The sequence below is a fragment of the Saccopteryx bilineata genome, chromosome 5, assembly GCF_036850765.1.
Source record: "Saccopteryx bilineata isolate mSacBil1 chromosome 5, mSacBil1_pri_phased_curated, whole genome shotgun sequence".
NCBI classification, from domain to species: Eukaryota; Metazoa; Chordata; class Mammalia; order Chiroptera; family Emballonuridae; genus Saccopteryx; species Saccopteryx bilineata.
Genome location: NC_089494.1, coordinates 235,541,307 through 235,557,326, shown reverse-complemented (window position 1 = coordinate 235,557,326; position 16,020 = coordinate 235,541,307). Strand labels below are relative to the sequence as shown.

Sequence of the window (16,020 nt, the reverse complement as noted above, 5' to 3'; positions counted from 1 at the left end):
GCGCTGAGAGCAGAGATCCTGGGCAGGGGAAGAGCTTGCAGACAGGGATGAGCGGAGGAAAAGGGAATTATTTCACTCAGTCCTCTAGAGCAGTGATTTTCAACCTTTTTTGAGCCACGGCACATTTTTTACATTTACAGAATCCTGGGGCACACCACCTACCAAAATGACACAAAATGACACTCTAACACAGTACATATTATACATATAGTTAATAATATAGTTTCTAAATGTATTTATACTCACTTAGTGTGAAACCTGGGCCTGTTTCGATGAACACAAAAGGGATATCCTGGCAGGAATGGTAGAAAGACACACACGAAGCTCTTCCTCAACAGTTCTCAGTCTCTCTCTGGTTTTAGTTTTTATCGCAGTCAAGCTTGAGAAGCTCAGCTCACATAGATATGTGGTTGAAAACGGGAGCAATGTCAAAATAGCTTTGTTGGCCAGAATGGGGAACTCCTTGGCAACAGATAACCAAAAACTGTCCAAAGGAAGATCAGCAAACTTTAGCTTTAAAGTTAGATAACATTGTGATGCATTGTATATCACCCTCTGCAGGGGTCTCTCTTAAAAAGAAAAAGGTCAAATATCTATATACACCATCAGGATAGACATAACCAGCTGAGGCTGAGGCTTCATCTAGTGGTGGCAACATTTACCTCCAGTCCTGACCAGGATTAGAAATCGGGACCATGGGGAGGATTAGCAGCTTCAACTACTCGCTGCGGCCAAATATAATGACAAGTGCATGGCTGCCTGAGCGGGGACCTTCCTGGGTGTGGATGAGAGGCGGCCTACTATTGGTTCATCGCTAGTGGTCGGGATGAATCCTAGAAGGTGATTGGTCAATGAGCATTCCCTATGCCTCCACTCTTCCTGTTGCTGATAGCTGGAGGGATTATGAGGGGAATGTTTATGTTCAGATGGAGGCGGCTGGCGGCGGGCCGGATAAATAGCCTCTGCGGGCCGTAGTTTGAGGACCCATGTTTAATTTCCCCACGGCACACCTGACCATGTCTCACAGCACACTAGTGTGCTGCGGCACACTGGTTGAAAAACACTGCTCTAGAGTGCTCCAAGGTAGCAACTGCAAACATACCATTAGTCAAAAGGGTCAACTTCTCCAAAGTCAATAAAATGTAATAATAATAAAATATAATATGTTTACAGTATATTGAGCACCCTATATACACTACCTCATTTAACCCTCACCATAGGCTTGTAAGAGTCAGTGTTGTTATTATCCATATTTCAGAGATGAGGAAACTGAGGTACAGAGAGGCTGAGAAACGTGCCTGTGATCCCAGAGCATGCAAGAGCTAGAGCTAGCTTCGTTTCCCAAGCCGCAGCCCCACCCATCCGACTCCGGAGCCCTAACCCTTTGTTTTGTGCCATAACTGCCTGTAGGACTTGTGGTGCGTTTGTTGTAAGGATCAGAAGAATTCATACATAGAGAATCATCGGTTCTGTGAGACTCCCAAAGCCAATTTTTGTTCTGCCTTTTCTTCCTTCCCTGAGGACATTGTGTAGGTCTGCGGTTAATTCCTACCATTGTGTTGTCAACAAGTCCACTCTCAATGCAGAAGTCATAAATAGCAAGAAATGAAGTTTCCTCTAATCCTCTGTGAGGCAATACTTTAAAATTTGGCAACTGACATGGAATATGATCGCAAGTTTCCCATGGCCATGTTTGAGTACATGTGCTGCCCTGCTCTGGAGGGCTTCCCGCCTTGGAGGCGTTTGTTCCGGCCAGACTTACACTGGATTGGGCAGGAATGCCCTATCCTAGTGCCTGGCCCGTCGTCGGTGCTCACTGAACCCCAAAGAGTAGAAATGGAATTATGTGCAAGCCTGAAACAGTATATTCTCTTTCCCCCAAACCCACCCCCACAGGACCTGGCTCGTTGGAAGAGCCGTAGAAGAAGTGCTTCTCAGGACTTAATCAAGAAAGAGGAAGAAAGGAAAAAAATGGAGAAGTTACTGGCTGGAGAGGATGGGACAAGTGAACGAAGGAAAAGCATCAAAACCTACAGAGAAATTGTCCAAGAAAAGTGGGTTCTTTCTGTTGTTGTTTAATGCGTGGTTATCTAGATGTGCTTTTCCTAAAAGTCGTTGGTTATCGCAGAGGCTCTGACACCAGAACTGTACACTCCTTCCACTGTCCCTTCTGCTCTGCCTTGGTTCCTACCGAGGCCTTCTTTGCAATAGTTGTGGCTGTTGTTGACTTTGGTGTTGTTGCTTCTCTCTCCCTTTTCCATGCTGCAGAGAGCGGAGGGAGAGGGAGCTACACGAGGCGTATAAGAACGCACGGTCCCAGGAGGAGGCGGAGGGGATCCTCCAGCAGTACATCGAGAGGTTCACCATCAGCGAGGCTGTTCTTGAACGCTTGGAGATGCCAAAAATCCTGGAAAGAAGCCATTCAACAGAGCCAAACTTATCCACCTTCCCGATCGACCCCAACCCCATGAAATACCTACGACAACAGTCACTGCCTCCGCCCAAATTCACTGCCACCGTGGAAACCACCATCGCGCGTACCAGCATTCTGGATACCAGCACGTCAGCAGGCAGTGGGTCTCCAAGCAAAACTGTCTCCCCCAAAGCAGTGCCTATGCTGACACCCAAGCCTTACTCCCAGCCCAAAAACTCTCAAGAGGTTCTGAAGACCTTTAAGGTAGGAGGCGTTCCTTAAGAGCAGAGCCAAACCTGAGCTTCCAGATAGTTGATGTAAAGATGCGTCTTGCCTCAGGAAAATGCAATTTTTTTTAATTTTTATTTTTTGCTTTTGACTGCAAAAGAAAATGCAGAAAAAAGCAAAATGTGTTAACGTTTACAATTGCGAAGCTTATGTATCTCTGAGGTTTGGTTTGCAAACGGTTAGCGAGAGATGGTTCCCCTCAGTTGCTGCTGTTCATACGGATGGGCTCCGATGAGACTGATGTCTAAGTCATTTCCATGAGCAAAGTCAGTTTTTAAACTTGATATAATGGCAGTCTCTCTATCTCAGTGGTCACAAACATGAATTGAGTAGCAGCCGAGGTATCTCCAGTCATCTGAAGGTATCGCAAACTCTTCAAAACAAAATTTTAATTGCCTTTGTTTAAATAGAAGTGTATATAGCTGCCTCTTTTAAAGGAAGAATTGACATTATATCCAAAAAGATGGCAACAGTTGAGGAAAAAAAAAATGCAGGGAACATGTGGAAATATGGGATGTTCTTAGTCCTGGAATGAAACAGATTTTTGAAATATTTTTAAGTAGAAAGAAACTAGGTTGTTTTTTTCCCCCCAACAAATGTGTAAAATAATGTTCCAGTACCAAAGAACATATGACAACCAAATATCTCTTCACTTTCTCAAATTCCAGTATTTTCCCTCACATTATGAGGGGCCACTCATCCTTTGTCATAAGCTCTGTTGACTACAAAGAAAAATCAGCTCTCGCTGCCCCTGCACACCACATGGGTCTGTAATAGAAGACAGAGGTGGAATTCATTACGAGGAGGCATGGACATGTGACTATAAAGAAAGTTTGCTGAACCAAACTAATTGAGCAATGTGATGCTTGGTATCTTCCTATTGAATTTCAGAGGAAACCAAACCACACTTCCTGGCTTTTGCTTAAGTGACTCTGAATGTATCTGAAATCTGTGCCTTGGGCTTTCATAAAACAAAAGAAAAATGTCGAGCCTGTCTCATCTGGTTTGAGTTGAGATGTTTGCCCTTGAAGGGCTGGGGCTGTGTCTTTGTTGGTCACAGCTTTGTCCTGAGAGATGGGCATAGGTACCCAGGACACAGTAGGCACTCAGCATGTGCTTATTGAGTAAACAGGGGAGCTGTTCTTGAGAAGATGAGCCATTCACCGTGCAGACTCACACATGCACAGATACGCACGCACCGTGCATGCTGGGCGCTCACCCGAGTGCTGCCCAGCTCCCCTGCACCGGGACCCACGACAGGGAACTGTCTGTAGTATTTCATCATGAACGGTTTGATGTTCAGGTGACTCAGAACAGAAGTAGGGAATACATTTATTTAACTTGGTGTCCAAGGCATCCGATCAGATAATCTAGATGTCCAGTTCCCCTCATTTATAAAAACAGTGCCCTAGTATCATTTAAACAGAAGTATTAGGGCAGATGACTTCATGGCAAGACTGTAGCCCTGAGAAAAGCCAGGTCCTTACTGTGTGGCAAGACAGTGCAGAGGCCCCAGAGGAAGAGTGTTCGTGGAGAAATGGGTTGAACAACTTGAGTAGAGTTCCTTTGAAAGCTGGGCGTCGCTTTTGACCACCAGTGAACCTTTGACTCCTCAAAGGCCTTGGTGGCTGTCAGCCTTATTCACACACAGCCCCACCACTGAGTGTGTGGGCCCACTTGTGATCAAGGGCAATATGTAAATAAACAGTTGTTACCAGATAATGCCAGGATGGGAGCTAAGGGGTGTGTGTGTGTGTGTGTGTGTGTGTGTGTGTGTTCATTCTGGGGAGGGTGGCTGGGCACGGAGGCAGGGAATTTAGGCTCAGTTTTCCAGTACCACAGGGTTAGAGTAAAGGAAGATCAAATGAAATAATTTAATTGTGGTGTTTTCAAACTAAGAGTTGCCACCTGCTCCTATGTTATGAGTCAATTTAGTGGTTTGAGATCAACATTTTATTAAAAATGACATAGAATAGAATACAGTAAAAAAAAAAAATGCCAACTACATCACACACAATAAAGCTAAATTTGTTTTACGAAACTGGTTTCAGTTATATTTGTGTGCACTTAGTTGTGATTTCAATTTCTTCCTTATGGATTATAGACAATAGAGTGTGCAAACCACTGGCGTGGGTGAATATCTTGCCTTCCATTACTCCTTTTGAAAAATTTTAGAAGTCCTAGCAATAATAATAACTAATGTTAACATACTTAACATGGGCCAGGTGCTGCTCTAAACTCCGCACATATATTAATCCATAAAAATCACCATACTAGCCCTGACAAGGAGATACTATTTTTATAAATTTTGCAGATGAGGAAATGAGGTTAAAGAGAACATGGCTACCAGGTTGTAGGGCCAGAACTTAATCTGAAGCCATTGAGCTACGGAGCTTCCTCATAATTATGTCTTATATGGCTTCAAACTTCAAGACAGACACTTATAGATGCCTTTCAATAAGCCAGCCTAACCTCTCTCTCTCTACTTCTTCTTTTTTTGCTCTCACCACTTTTCCTAGACATGGGTGCAAAACAAAAATATTTCTATGTGCTCGGCCATTGAAAAAGTTGGGATTATAAAATTAACCAGAAGTAGGGATTTTCTGTAACACAGCAAGCATTAGCTTCCCTGCCATCCACAGTGGTGTCAGGAAAGTGCCCGTTTTACCCACCCCTACGGGATAGAGAACCTGTCAAATAACCCTGATCTGTGAGGGGTTCTACCTAATTTATATGCTAACAAGTAAAAAAAAAACCCTCAAAAGTATGGAATAACAGTCAGAACTTAAATGAAGAATTACTGGAAGCCAATTGATGTGGCATGTATTTACACATACATTTGCTTGATTTTTCTATGCTTTAAAATAAAAACACACCCCAAGAAAGGTGAACATGAAAGATAATTTAATGTGAAGTGGCCTGAGAAGATGGAATCCCTTTTAAAATAGACCTCAAATATAACATTTATATGAGTCTCCATCTCTAGAACTAGTCAAAGCATGTAAGAGATGTTATTCTTTGTTGGATCTGATTATCGAATGATAATGTTTTAAGGTGATTCTGAATGTGTTGTTTTGTTACAGTCTTTCTTTGGGGAATAGCGTGTGTTTTTGTTCATTCTGGTTTTTATAGGTAGATGGGAAAGTCAGCATGAATGGAGAAACAGTTCATGGTGATGAGGATGAGAAGGAAAGAGAGTGTCCCACGGTGGCACTTGCTCCCTCATTAACCAAATCCCAGATGTTCGAAGGTGTGGCCAGAGTGCATGAGTCCCCAGTGGAGCTGAAACAAGATAACAATAGCATTGAGATCAACATAAAGAAGCCAAATTCTGTTTCCCAAAAACTGACGGTAAGACCCAAACCTTTTTTCCCCTCTTTGGAGTACTTCCATTGTGAAAGAACCTGCTTTCAAAAAGAAGTAGGTCTGGATGATGACCCGTATCTTTCTCTGTGAGTCTATTGTTAGGGCTGCCCTAACAAAGTACCACCAGTGGGGTGGCTTAAACAACAAAGATTAGTTGTCTGAGCCATGGCCAGTGGCGCAGTGGATAGAGCCTCGTCCTGGAGTGCCAGAGTCACCAGTTTGATCCTGGAGTTGCTGGCTCGAGCCCTGGTCAGGGCACATATGTGAAGTAATCAGTAGCACAACTAAGTCGAATAATGAATTGATTCTCCCCCCTCCCCTTCTTCTTCTCTCTCTCTCTCTCTCTCTCTCTCTCTCTCTCTCTCTCAAAAAACTCGAGAGTCTTGCTGGCTAGAAGCTGTTGGCAGGGTCGCTTCTTTCTGCTGGCTGTGAGGGAGAAGCTGGCTCCTGGTGGCGACCAGCAATCTTTGCTGCTCTTTGACTTGTAGACAAGTCACCCTGCTCTGCCTTCATCTTCACCTGCTGCTCTCCCTGTGTGCATGATGTGTCCATCTCTCCCCTTTTATAAGTACCCTGCTCATACAGGATTAGGGCTCCACCCTCTTGACCTCATCTTATCTAATTACATCGGCAACAACCCTAATTTCAAATATTACATTCTGAGGGACTAGGTAACAGTTATGACTTTAACATATGAGTTTGGAGTGGAGGCCGAACAGTTCAACTGACAGGAGGTATAATAGAAGGTATCATATAAATTATGAATAAGGAAAATTTTTTCTTGTCTTCACATGAGTGGTGTCTAGCGTTGTAGAAAAACAAATAAATCTTTTATAGCCTTTTTTTTTCTGTTTGTTTAGGACCCCGTCAGATGTGTTAATACAATTTGAAAATAACTGCTTCTATCAGACCTTGGCTTTCCATCCTTGATAATATGTCTAAAAGGGAAGCTTTTTTTATTAATTAAAAAAATTCTATATCAAACTAATTTTTATTAGCTTAACTGCTTAAATTCAGAGTAATTAGAAGCACCATTGAACAGCCAAGCCAAAAAGTGTAAGATAATTCAAGAACAGCCAAAAAGAAAACTCAAAAGAACAATATACTTGCTGCTTTAGACTATAAAATACCAACGTAGGATTACACATTCTTAGATTTCACACCAGAAGGCTCGTGCTGATCAAACCCAAATTTCCTACCACAGATGCAGTCCAGCTTTTGGGGTGCAAGTTGGGCTTTGTTCAGCCCTGCTCATTCTCACGAGAAGCTGATGATGCAGTTTTAATTTACAGTGTCTGGGTTGGAACCCTGAAGGATGGGGGAAATTGTCATGATTCCCCCACCCCGCCCATGCCTGGGAAGGTTTGGTCCTGAGGAAAACAAATCTCCCAGCTACAGGGCAGAGCTAGATGACCCAGCTAGCTACCCCCACCCTCCCGCCCCAGCAGGTAGAATAGCCTTTTTCCTTATCTCTAGGATTTGTCTTCTGAAGAATAAAGTATGTTTTCTTAGAGAACCTGAGAGGATGTCATTCTTCCACACAGAGCTCAAGCCCTGTGAGATTCAAGCTGGAATAGACCAAAATAATTTTCTCACCTTGGTAACATAGTCACGGGTCTTCTGGAGCAAGGTTTTATGATCCAGGCAAATGCTGGGTCTCTCCGCCTGGAATTTCACTTGACTTTTCATGTGCATGTTACCCTCTCTGAAGAGTTCTTACAGATTATCATGAGGTGAAATATTGAGTTCTGCTAGTAAGCATGGGAACTTTACTGGTAGAGTCAACATTAACTTAGGCTCTTAAATTAGATGTTCCCAAAACTAATTAGACATGACAATATTGGAACAGTTAGTAATTCTGTTTTTATTTCTCTTTTGCCACACTTATGATGAGCATTTTCGAAGCCCCCTTCACAAACCTTTTTCTGTTACTCCAATTGGTTGCTCTGTCCATCAGTCGCAGGCCCTTTGCACATACTGCAATCATGGCTCTTTCTCACTGTGCTTTGGAAAAGCCACACTATAGCTGCCACACTTGTCACACAACACTTGCCATGTTGCAGAAGTGCACAGGACTTACTCAGGCCCAGCAGGTTACTTATGAGAACAAATCCCAAGGGCTCTGCTCTTGGGCAGTTACTCTCTGCTTCTTACTAGTTCTGCCTTCAGACCATTTTGTTGTTTGCATTTGGAGGAAACCCTGCCCCTGGCTAAACAGACTTTATTCCTGACAGAAGTAAGAGGAATAAGTGAAGAGAACAGATGGTATAGGGAAGGTGCGGCCAACAGTTTTTGCCCCCGGGCCAGATTATAAAGAAAACTTTTTTCACAGGCCAGACAAAATATTAAAATTAAAAAAATGTTAAATACAAAAACGATTTGTTTAAGTAAACAAAATTTTATTATGTAATTTGTTTATGAATGTGAGTGAAAAAATTTTTAATAAAAATATTTTTTAATAAAAATACAATTACATACCATATAAATATCCAAACTGTATCTCAATCGAAACAGTATTTAATGAATAGAATGAGCTTGAAGGGATTATATCGCAAATAAAACAATTATTTCATTTTACAAACAGCCTGGACACATTTTCAGTTATCAACTGCAGCTATTGTCTATGCTACAATGCCACTTGATTCAGCACACTTGACCACAAAAATAATGAATTGTTTGACCTTGGGTGCGCACTGGCAAACTCCACCTAAAAGAATGTGGGTTTCACATTGTCGCTAAACGTCAAACAGTTCATATCGAGTACAGACTAGTACAAAAGTTGTAAATCTTTATAATGGAATTTTTTTAAAAATAAAGAAGTATTGTGAATCTATTCGATCAATTATTGGAAGTTAACCCTAGATTAGTCACACACAGAATTCTTTTCCACGTATCACTAACTTCTTAAATATCTCGATTTCCAATAATCAAAGACGCTTCCGCTTCTGAGTAGCTGAGATTTTAAAGTAGCGGAGAATATTAAAAATTTAATTGTGGGCTGCATAAACTCATCACATGGGCCAGATCCGGCTCGTGGGCCATATGTTGGCCATGCCTGGTATAGGGCCTATACTCCCTAAAGCAACCATTTAATCTCTTTTGTTCTAACCTTTTAACTCTTTGGGGATAAAAGCTTTACCTATCCTGCACACAGACCTATGGTATTAGGTATGGGACTCCTAAAACAGAAGAAAAGGGGGTTTGTTTGCTTATTTTTAGAGTAGTAAAAGCTCCCTTAAAATATGCTCATTCTCAATAATTACTAATGTCGTTATTCTTACAATGATCAAAATGAAAAGAAAATAGCTTATTCTCTGTTAATGTAAGGCACTTTCTACTTTAATAGTACTTGTGCTGCTAAACTCCCTAATGGTGAAGAGAAGATGGATTGAGAGATTTCACATTGCCTACATATCCCCCAAAACATCATATTTTACAAGAAACAAAATTAGGTGATCTGAAAATAAATCAAGTTATTTCAGAGGTCTATATAGTAAAACAAGGAAAACCCAAACAAAAAGTGGCCCTGTGAACTTTCCTCTTGGAAACCAGCCTGACCCTGGACAGACTTGCGGTACAAATCCAAACTAATGCAAAAACCCGAGAGTCTCTTTCTTGACTCTCGGGCTTTTGAAGATCTCCCCAGTTTGGAGTTGTTCCTAGTTTAATAAACCCTAGTGGTTCTGAATAGGTCATTTATTTCCCCTGTCTCTAGTATTTTAGGCTCTTGAATTAACTAATAAGTCCTACCTTATTTTCTGGGTAGGTAACTACCTGTATATATCTATTAGACTCTAAGCCAAGTTGTTAGCTGTACTACATGGAATTTTGGCTCGTTATTAAAACACTCTTCATACTTGCTTACAACTCGACACCAAAAGTTTTCGATTCAGAATATGTTGTCCCAAAAGTCATTCGAAAAGAATCTCTTCTCCAGTAAACTTGCTCCCCATTATACCTCCTTCTCCATATTCCAAGAAAAGCATTTCTTGACTATGTTACAACCAATGCATTCCTACTAAAATGGTCGAGTTAGTTGCTGATCGCAAAATAGGGCGAACAGCTTAAAAAACATGGGGCTGCACTTCAGAGCCTCCCAGGGCTTGATAGCAGCTTGGACCTGATTTGCTGTTTCTAATTCATTTGCCCCGGTCTGTGGGGCTGTCAAAGGAATAGTGTTCTTCTTTTTAAATAGTGTCTTTCTTCCAAAAACTGCATTCCCAACAGATACACTTTTTACAGAGGAGTAGTCTCACCCACCACTAAAATGTCACAGTTCCTTCAGGGCGAGCTGGAACTGCTCAAAGGGCAAGCGGCAGTAGGCAGGAGCATGAATGCAGACCGCGCCGTGGACAGCAGGGAACGGGCCCGGAGACTTCAGTGCGGACAGGAGGAGGTTGGAGTGTCAGCCTCTGTGACACTCTGGTGGTTGTGCCGACACAACCACCTCTGTGCACACAGTATGTCCTCTTTTCAATTTCCTTCTACCTCATCTTTCTCATTGGGAGTTCTTGTCTCCATGGCTTTCTTACTTTAGAAATAGTTCCTAAATCAACTCAGGCTTGCTATTATTCTTTGGTGGCACCTGCTCTATCTACTGATAACGGAAATTCCAGATCATCCTCCATTGAATCATCTCTAAATAATGAGCTTGTGACGGCAATGACCTTGTTCACTGATAAGGGTGAATTAAGGACCAATTCTGCGCCCCATTTTTGAAATAGAAAAGGAAACTCATAAAGTTGCTGGGAAAGCAATTTTCATAAAGCAATCAGAAAAGTATATAAAACTGTATTTAATTAAGTGCTAGGAATAAGATCGAAAGACCAGAGGGGATGTAAGATTTCAGAGAGCAAGTAAATTGGGATTAGTTAGGAAGGTTTTGTGCGGGAGGGAGATTTTGGAACTTGACCTTAAGTGTCGGATTTGCATTGAAATGGAGGAGGCAGGCGGTGCTGTTCTACCTGTTGGGAATATTCCTGTATTTCCATATTCCACACGTTAGGCAGAGCAGAAATCAAGTGGGGAGGAGCCCACAAGAGGACCCCGTGAGGAGGGCACAGGGCTAAGAGGCCACGAGGGGGACCAGGTGTTGTTCACTCCAAGCAGATGGACAGGTGGGTTTCCCTGTCTCCTCCTGCTTGTCTCTGAGGTAGTTTCCAGTGGAAACCTAACACTTTTTTTTTTTCATTTTAAAATATTAGCTTCTATAAGAAAATCAGGTCCCAGCACAAATACAGACTCCTAGAATCTGGGATTGGGAGAGAATTTGGAATGTCTTCTAATCTGAAAACTAATCCACCTGTTTGGTGTCCCACAGAGAGATGTTTTACGTCTCCCTCAGAGCTCTCCCGTGCCTTCTTGATCCACTGTACGTTATATGTGTTTATATTTGAATCTCTTCTTTCCTCGATGGTGTACCAAAAATGACCCTTTCCTGGAATACCTAAAACACGCCATGCACTAGGTCAAAGATCAAACTCCACCTGAGCAAATTAAAATGTCTGAGCCTCAGTTTATACTTTAAATAAAGATACAGTAACAATAGTATATGCATCCAGTGGTGATTGTGAGACTTCATGTATGTAGAGCACTTGGCATGATGTTAAGGCGACTCCTAGATGGAGGTGCCCTTCTGTTATTGTTTAATATTGCCATACAAAAAATGAAAGTTACAATGTATTTTTCAGAAACCCAAAAAGGTGATACGTGTAAAGTTTTTGTGGCTTTTTTCTTTTTCTTTCTTTCTTTTTTTTTTTTTTTTGGCGTTAAAAGTAAGATCGTCAAAATTACCATCTTTAGCGGATGTGAACTTCGCAGAGATGAGGTGACTTCCTTGCGTCCTCCAGCTCCGCCTCGTCCGTTGTTCCCGTTGTAATTCTATGACGCGTGTGCTCATGGGAACAGGTTTCTCCCGAAGATGATCGGCCTTGCAGATGCTCCCATGAATCTTCCTGCAGCTCCTTTTGCTTCTCATACTGCTTACTTTTCCCCAGTCTTGGCTTCCCTCTGCTGCCTAGACCCCTAGGACCCTCACCCATCCATCTCTCGGTCACTCCATTCCGTGACCCTTGATCAGCTCCCTCCGGCCGGCTGGTCCTCAGCGGTGTCGCACGCCCTCCCTGCCGGCCAGGCCTCCCCACCGGGTTTTGGGTTTTGGCAATTCTCCCTCATTGACCAAAGGCCAGACTCAGCGATTAGCTGCCTAACCTGCTTCATCTGCCTTTCTCAAACTAAGTAACTGGATCTGGTTTTTTACACCTTGATAAAGACCCAGGGCTTCCTCTTGGAAATTCAGTACTTTCCTAATGTCTTCTGATCCCGGAAAAGAGACAAGAAGGTCTTCTTTTTTTTTTTTTTTTTTTTTTTGAACATTTCTTTTTGCAGTGAGAGCAGCATGAAGGCATTTGAGTAGGTGCTGTTTTCCTTACAGCCGAGACCAACTGCAAATTCCTTCTGGATGTCAAATGTCAGCAGACGTTTCTTTAGAAACTGTTTTTCTCCATCTAAAAGTAGTCGCAAGAGTATTAGATTTTATACTCTTCGAAAGTCGTTAAAAGTCTTTAGGCACAGAAGTGTTTACAGACTTCCAGAAAGCATACATCAGGGACAGTAAAAAAAAAAAATCACCCCCGAGCCATCTTACCTGGATCAGAGCCTCACATTCCTGGTTTGGAAAGTTTAAGGCAGAAAGAAAACATTTAAGGACCAGAGAGGCTGGTTGTTCCTGTGGCTCCTCTTCGGCCCCGTGAAAACAGACCTATGCTGGGAGGGAGAAGGGAGAAAGGGGACCCGTGCGCGGCCTATGGGCACCGGGGTCACAGTGCCAAGACGTCAGGACTGATTCCAGGCTCCGGTCCAGATACGTTATTCACGACGGGAGCCAGGACACCACTCGGAGTCGCCGCATGGTGGCTCAGCAGAGGGCTCTGGACCTCCAGCCTGTGGAGGTCACGTAGTTAGTCCGGGTCTCATAGTTCCTCTGTCCCAGAACAGGGCCACCACGCCCTGTGTCTCAGGGCGGTTCTCCGCCTCCCACTTATTTCCACTGCATTCTTCAGTGTCACTCTCCGGCCAGTCCACCAAGAAGAGTCTTGTTAAAATAAGCAGTTGAGATGCCTGGTCAATTTTGTGGCTAGACCTTGCCCCTCTCAAGCCAGGAAACTGCCACCTCCCACCCGTGGCCTCCGGGCTGAGTCTGGCAGCAGAGCGAGTCTGGATCATGTTCTCAGTCAAGGGGAAGCCAACGCCTGGCCGAGGCCCCTGTCACTTCTCTGTGCTTTCATTCATTGGTGTCCAGGGATCTGTTTTATTTACTTGTTTTCTTTCTCGAGAAGGGAAGGCCTCTTCTCTGTTTAACTGTAACCAAAGGAAAGTATGGGTCAGAAAGTGAATTTTCCAGCAAGGCGGGTTTGTTTCAGGCAAATCTCCGAACCCATCAGGACTGGTTAAAACTGCCAATTTTGAACTCATGGCCTTTGTAATAATGATGTGAGTACAAAAGTAACAAGCCTTCAAGATTGAGTATCCAGACACAAGTTCATTAAACTGGCTTTGAGGATTTCCCTTGATTGCGTGTGGTCTACAGGTATTGCAGAACACAGGCAAGTATAAAGAAAATATAAACGACCTATTACTCCAGCCACTCAGAAATTAATACTAAGATTTTTAAAACACTGTGTGTCCGCTTTTTCTCAGTGCATATAAAGTATTTTTAAATGGGCTCATGTTATTCAAATTGTATAATAGCTTCCTTTTTCTCATTAATCCTGAATATTTTGCTAGTAAAACCTGGTCTAGTATGCATTTTAACTAAGCTTGAGAGTACACATTGCAGAAATGATGCCTACAGCATTCGCTTACCCAGCATGGATTACGTATCTGCCCTGTGCCAGATCCGGTGCTGGGCCGTGGCCCCCAGAGCCGGGACTGATTCGAAAGCCCTAGGACGGAGTGCTGGCTGGGGGCGGTCTGCTCCCAAGCTGCCATGGGAAGAGGCTGAACTGCCTCTTGAAAGAGTCCAGAGAGTTCTCATCTTTTGCAGAATACATGGATGAGATGTAGAATGGGAAGAAGGAGGTAGAATGGATAACAAGGAAAGGGAATGGAAAAGGCAGTTTGAATCATTTCAGCAATAAACTTGGAACTCTTGGGTTCCAGATTGCTTCTTACCAATCAACACCTTGAAATCCCCGAGGACAACTTGAAAGTGGGTGTGACTCCCAGCCCAGATGATGGGGCATTGAGGTTACCTGTACAGGACAGGGTTCCCACCTCCCCTTCCTACAAACAGTGTGACCCTGGGTAAGTCACTCAGCCTCCTGGGCCTCCGCGTCCTCACCTGTACAGCGAGAATCACATTGGTACATCCTTTATAAGCTTGTTCTGACAATTACGTGAGATAATCCACGTCAAGTAACGCAACCACACTGACATATGGGAAAGACAGGAAATGTTGATTGTGGCTACAGTAAACACAGTATGCAACCTGGACAGCATCATTTTATGGGAGGATAAGTTGGGTCGTCTGGGAGCTTCGTATTTGAATATTAAGCCGTATAGAAATGCATTCAGGAATGTGAGAATTCTTGAAAATGTAAGTTCCCCGTTAGTCTTGCATAAGTAAAATATATTCCTGGAATGTGCGAGTAAAATAATTCCCAGGGAAGTGGTGCTTGACAGTTTTGTCTCCTTTGCGTTTAAATGACGCCTGAAGGACCGGAAGTGTCTTGCTTCATTGATTCCAGGCAGCACACGTTCCGCATTTGAGCATCTCTAAATTAGGGTGTTCCATAATCAATAGAAGGCCATATTTAACGGTGTGCTTTCTTTCTTAGTGGTACCTAAAATAATACAACTTAAAATTGATGGCAACTGAGATTTAATAAAATATGTCCCTTTTTGGTTTGTTTGTTCATTTGGGGGCTGGGAAGGCTTTGGCCTGGCTTTTGTAGTTATTTATTTTATTTCTAATAATTGGAAACACCAGTGAAGATCATTCATCAATATTTAACTGCAAATTTGTTTCCAACTTTAGATAGTTTTCTGTGATTTAATCCATTTGGAGGTGGGACCTAAAATCAGTATTTCTGACAGTTTTTTTAAAAAATATATTAACATCAAAGAACTAAAAATACTATCATATATTAGTATTTCTCTGTGTGAAGGAGTGCTTTAACTTATAAAATCCAGCCTACTCTTTTGTAAGGCTCAACTGATTGATCATCAAATGCTGTTGTCGTATCAGTCATTAATATCAATGTAAAAACACACACGTGCCACATATATAAGTTAAATATATATAATGTGATAGTCGGCAGTTTATTTAACTATTTTCATGCATTAAATCTCTTAAAAGAATTCAATTTAGATTTGTTATATTAAAAACTTACAAAATCCACTAATTATAATAAAAATACAATGCTTTTTTCCATCCTAGGGTTTTAAAAGTGCATTTTAATTTAATATTATGTTCTTCCAGAATTGATATATGGTTGTCCATTATTAGGAAATACTCATCTAATTATGAGGGTTTCAAAATGACCCCATCCTCCAAAAGAAGAGGCATTTTTTTTTGCCACTAGATACTGTGGTAGAGTCTTTTAGAAGTGTGAAAAGCATGCTACCTAAAGTTATTTGTGTATTTTTTTAAACTTAAAAAATTTGCAATTAATTTTTATTTTTAAGTGTTTTTTTTTCCCCATGTCTTTTTTATTGTGGTAAAATATGTGTAACAAAATTTACTATCTTAACCATGTTAAGTGTACATTACTTATGTAGCATTAAGTGCATTCCCACTGTTGTGCAACCATCACTGCCATCCGTCTCCAGAACTCTTCTCATCTTGCAAACTGAAACTCTTTACACTTTAAACAATACCTCCCATGGCCCCTTTTTTCCAGACCCTGACAATGACAATTCTACTTTTTTCTCCTTTCTTCCCATGCCTCAGT

General features: G+C 42.1%; 1 protein-coding gene across 36 annotated transcripts in view; it reads left to right on the top strand.

Annotated features, from left to right (window-relative positions):
- LIMCH1 (LIM and calponin homology domains 1) overlaps positions 1–16,020 on the top strand; it is a 335,363-nt gene that overhangs the window by 276,698 nt on the left and 42,645 nt on the right. For all 36 annotated transcript variants that reach the window (XM_066233748.1, XM_066233763.1, XM_066233758.1 and 33 more), the window contains 3 exons: positions 1,897–2,054; positions 2,269–2,677; positions 5,834–6,052. In XM_066233748.1, the coding sequence (XP_066089845.1) occupies positions 1,897–2,054; positions 2,269–2,677; positions 5,834–6,052 (786 nt within the window). The remainder of the gene's footprint in view (positions 1–1,896; positions 2,055–2,268; positions 2,678–5,833; positions 6,053–16,020) is intronic.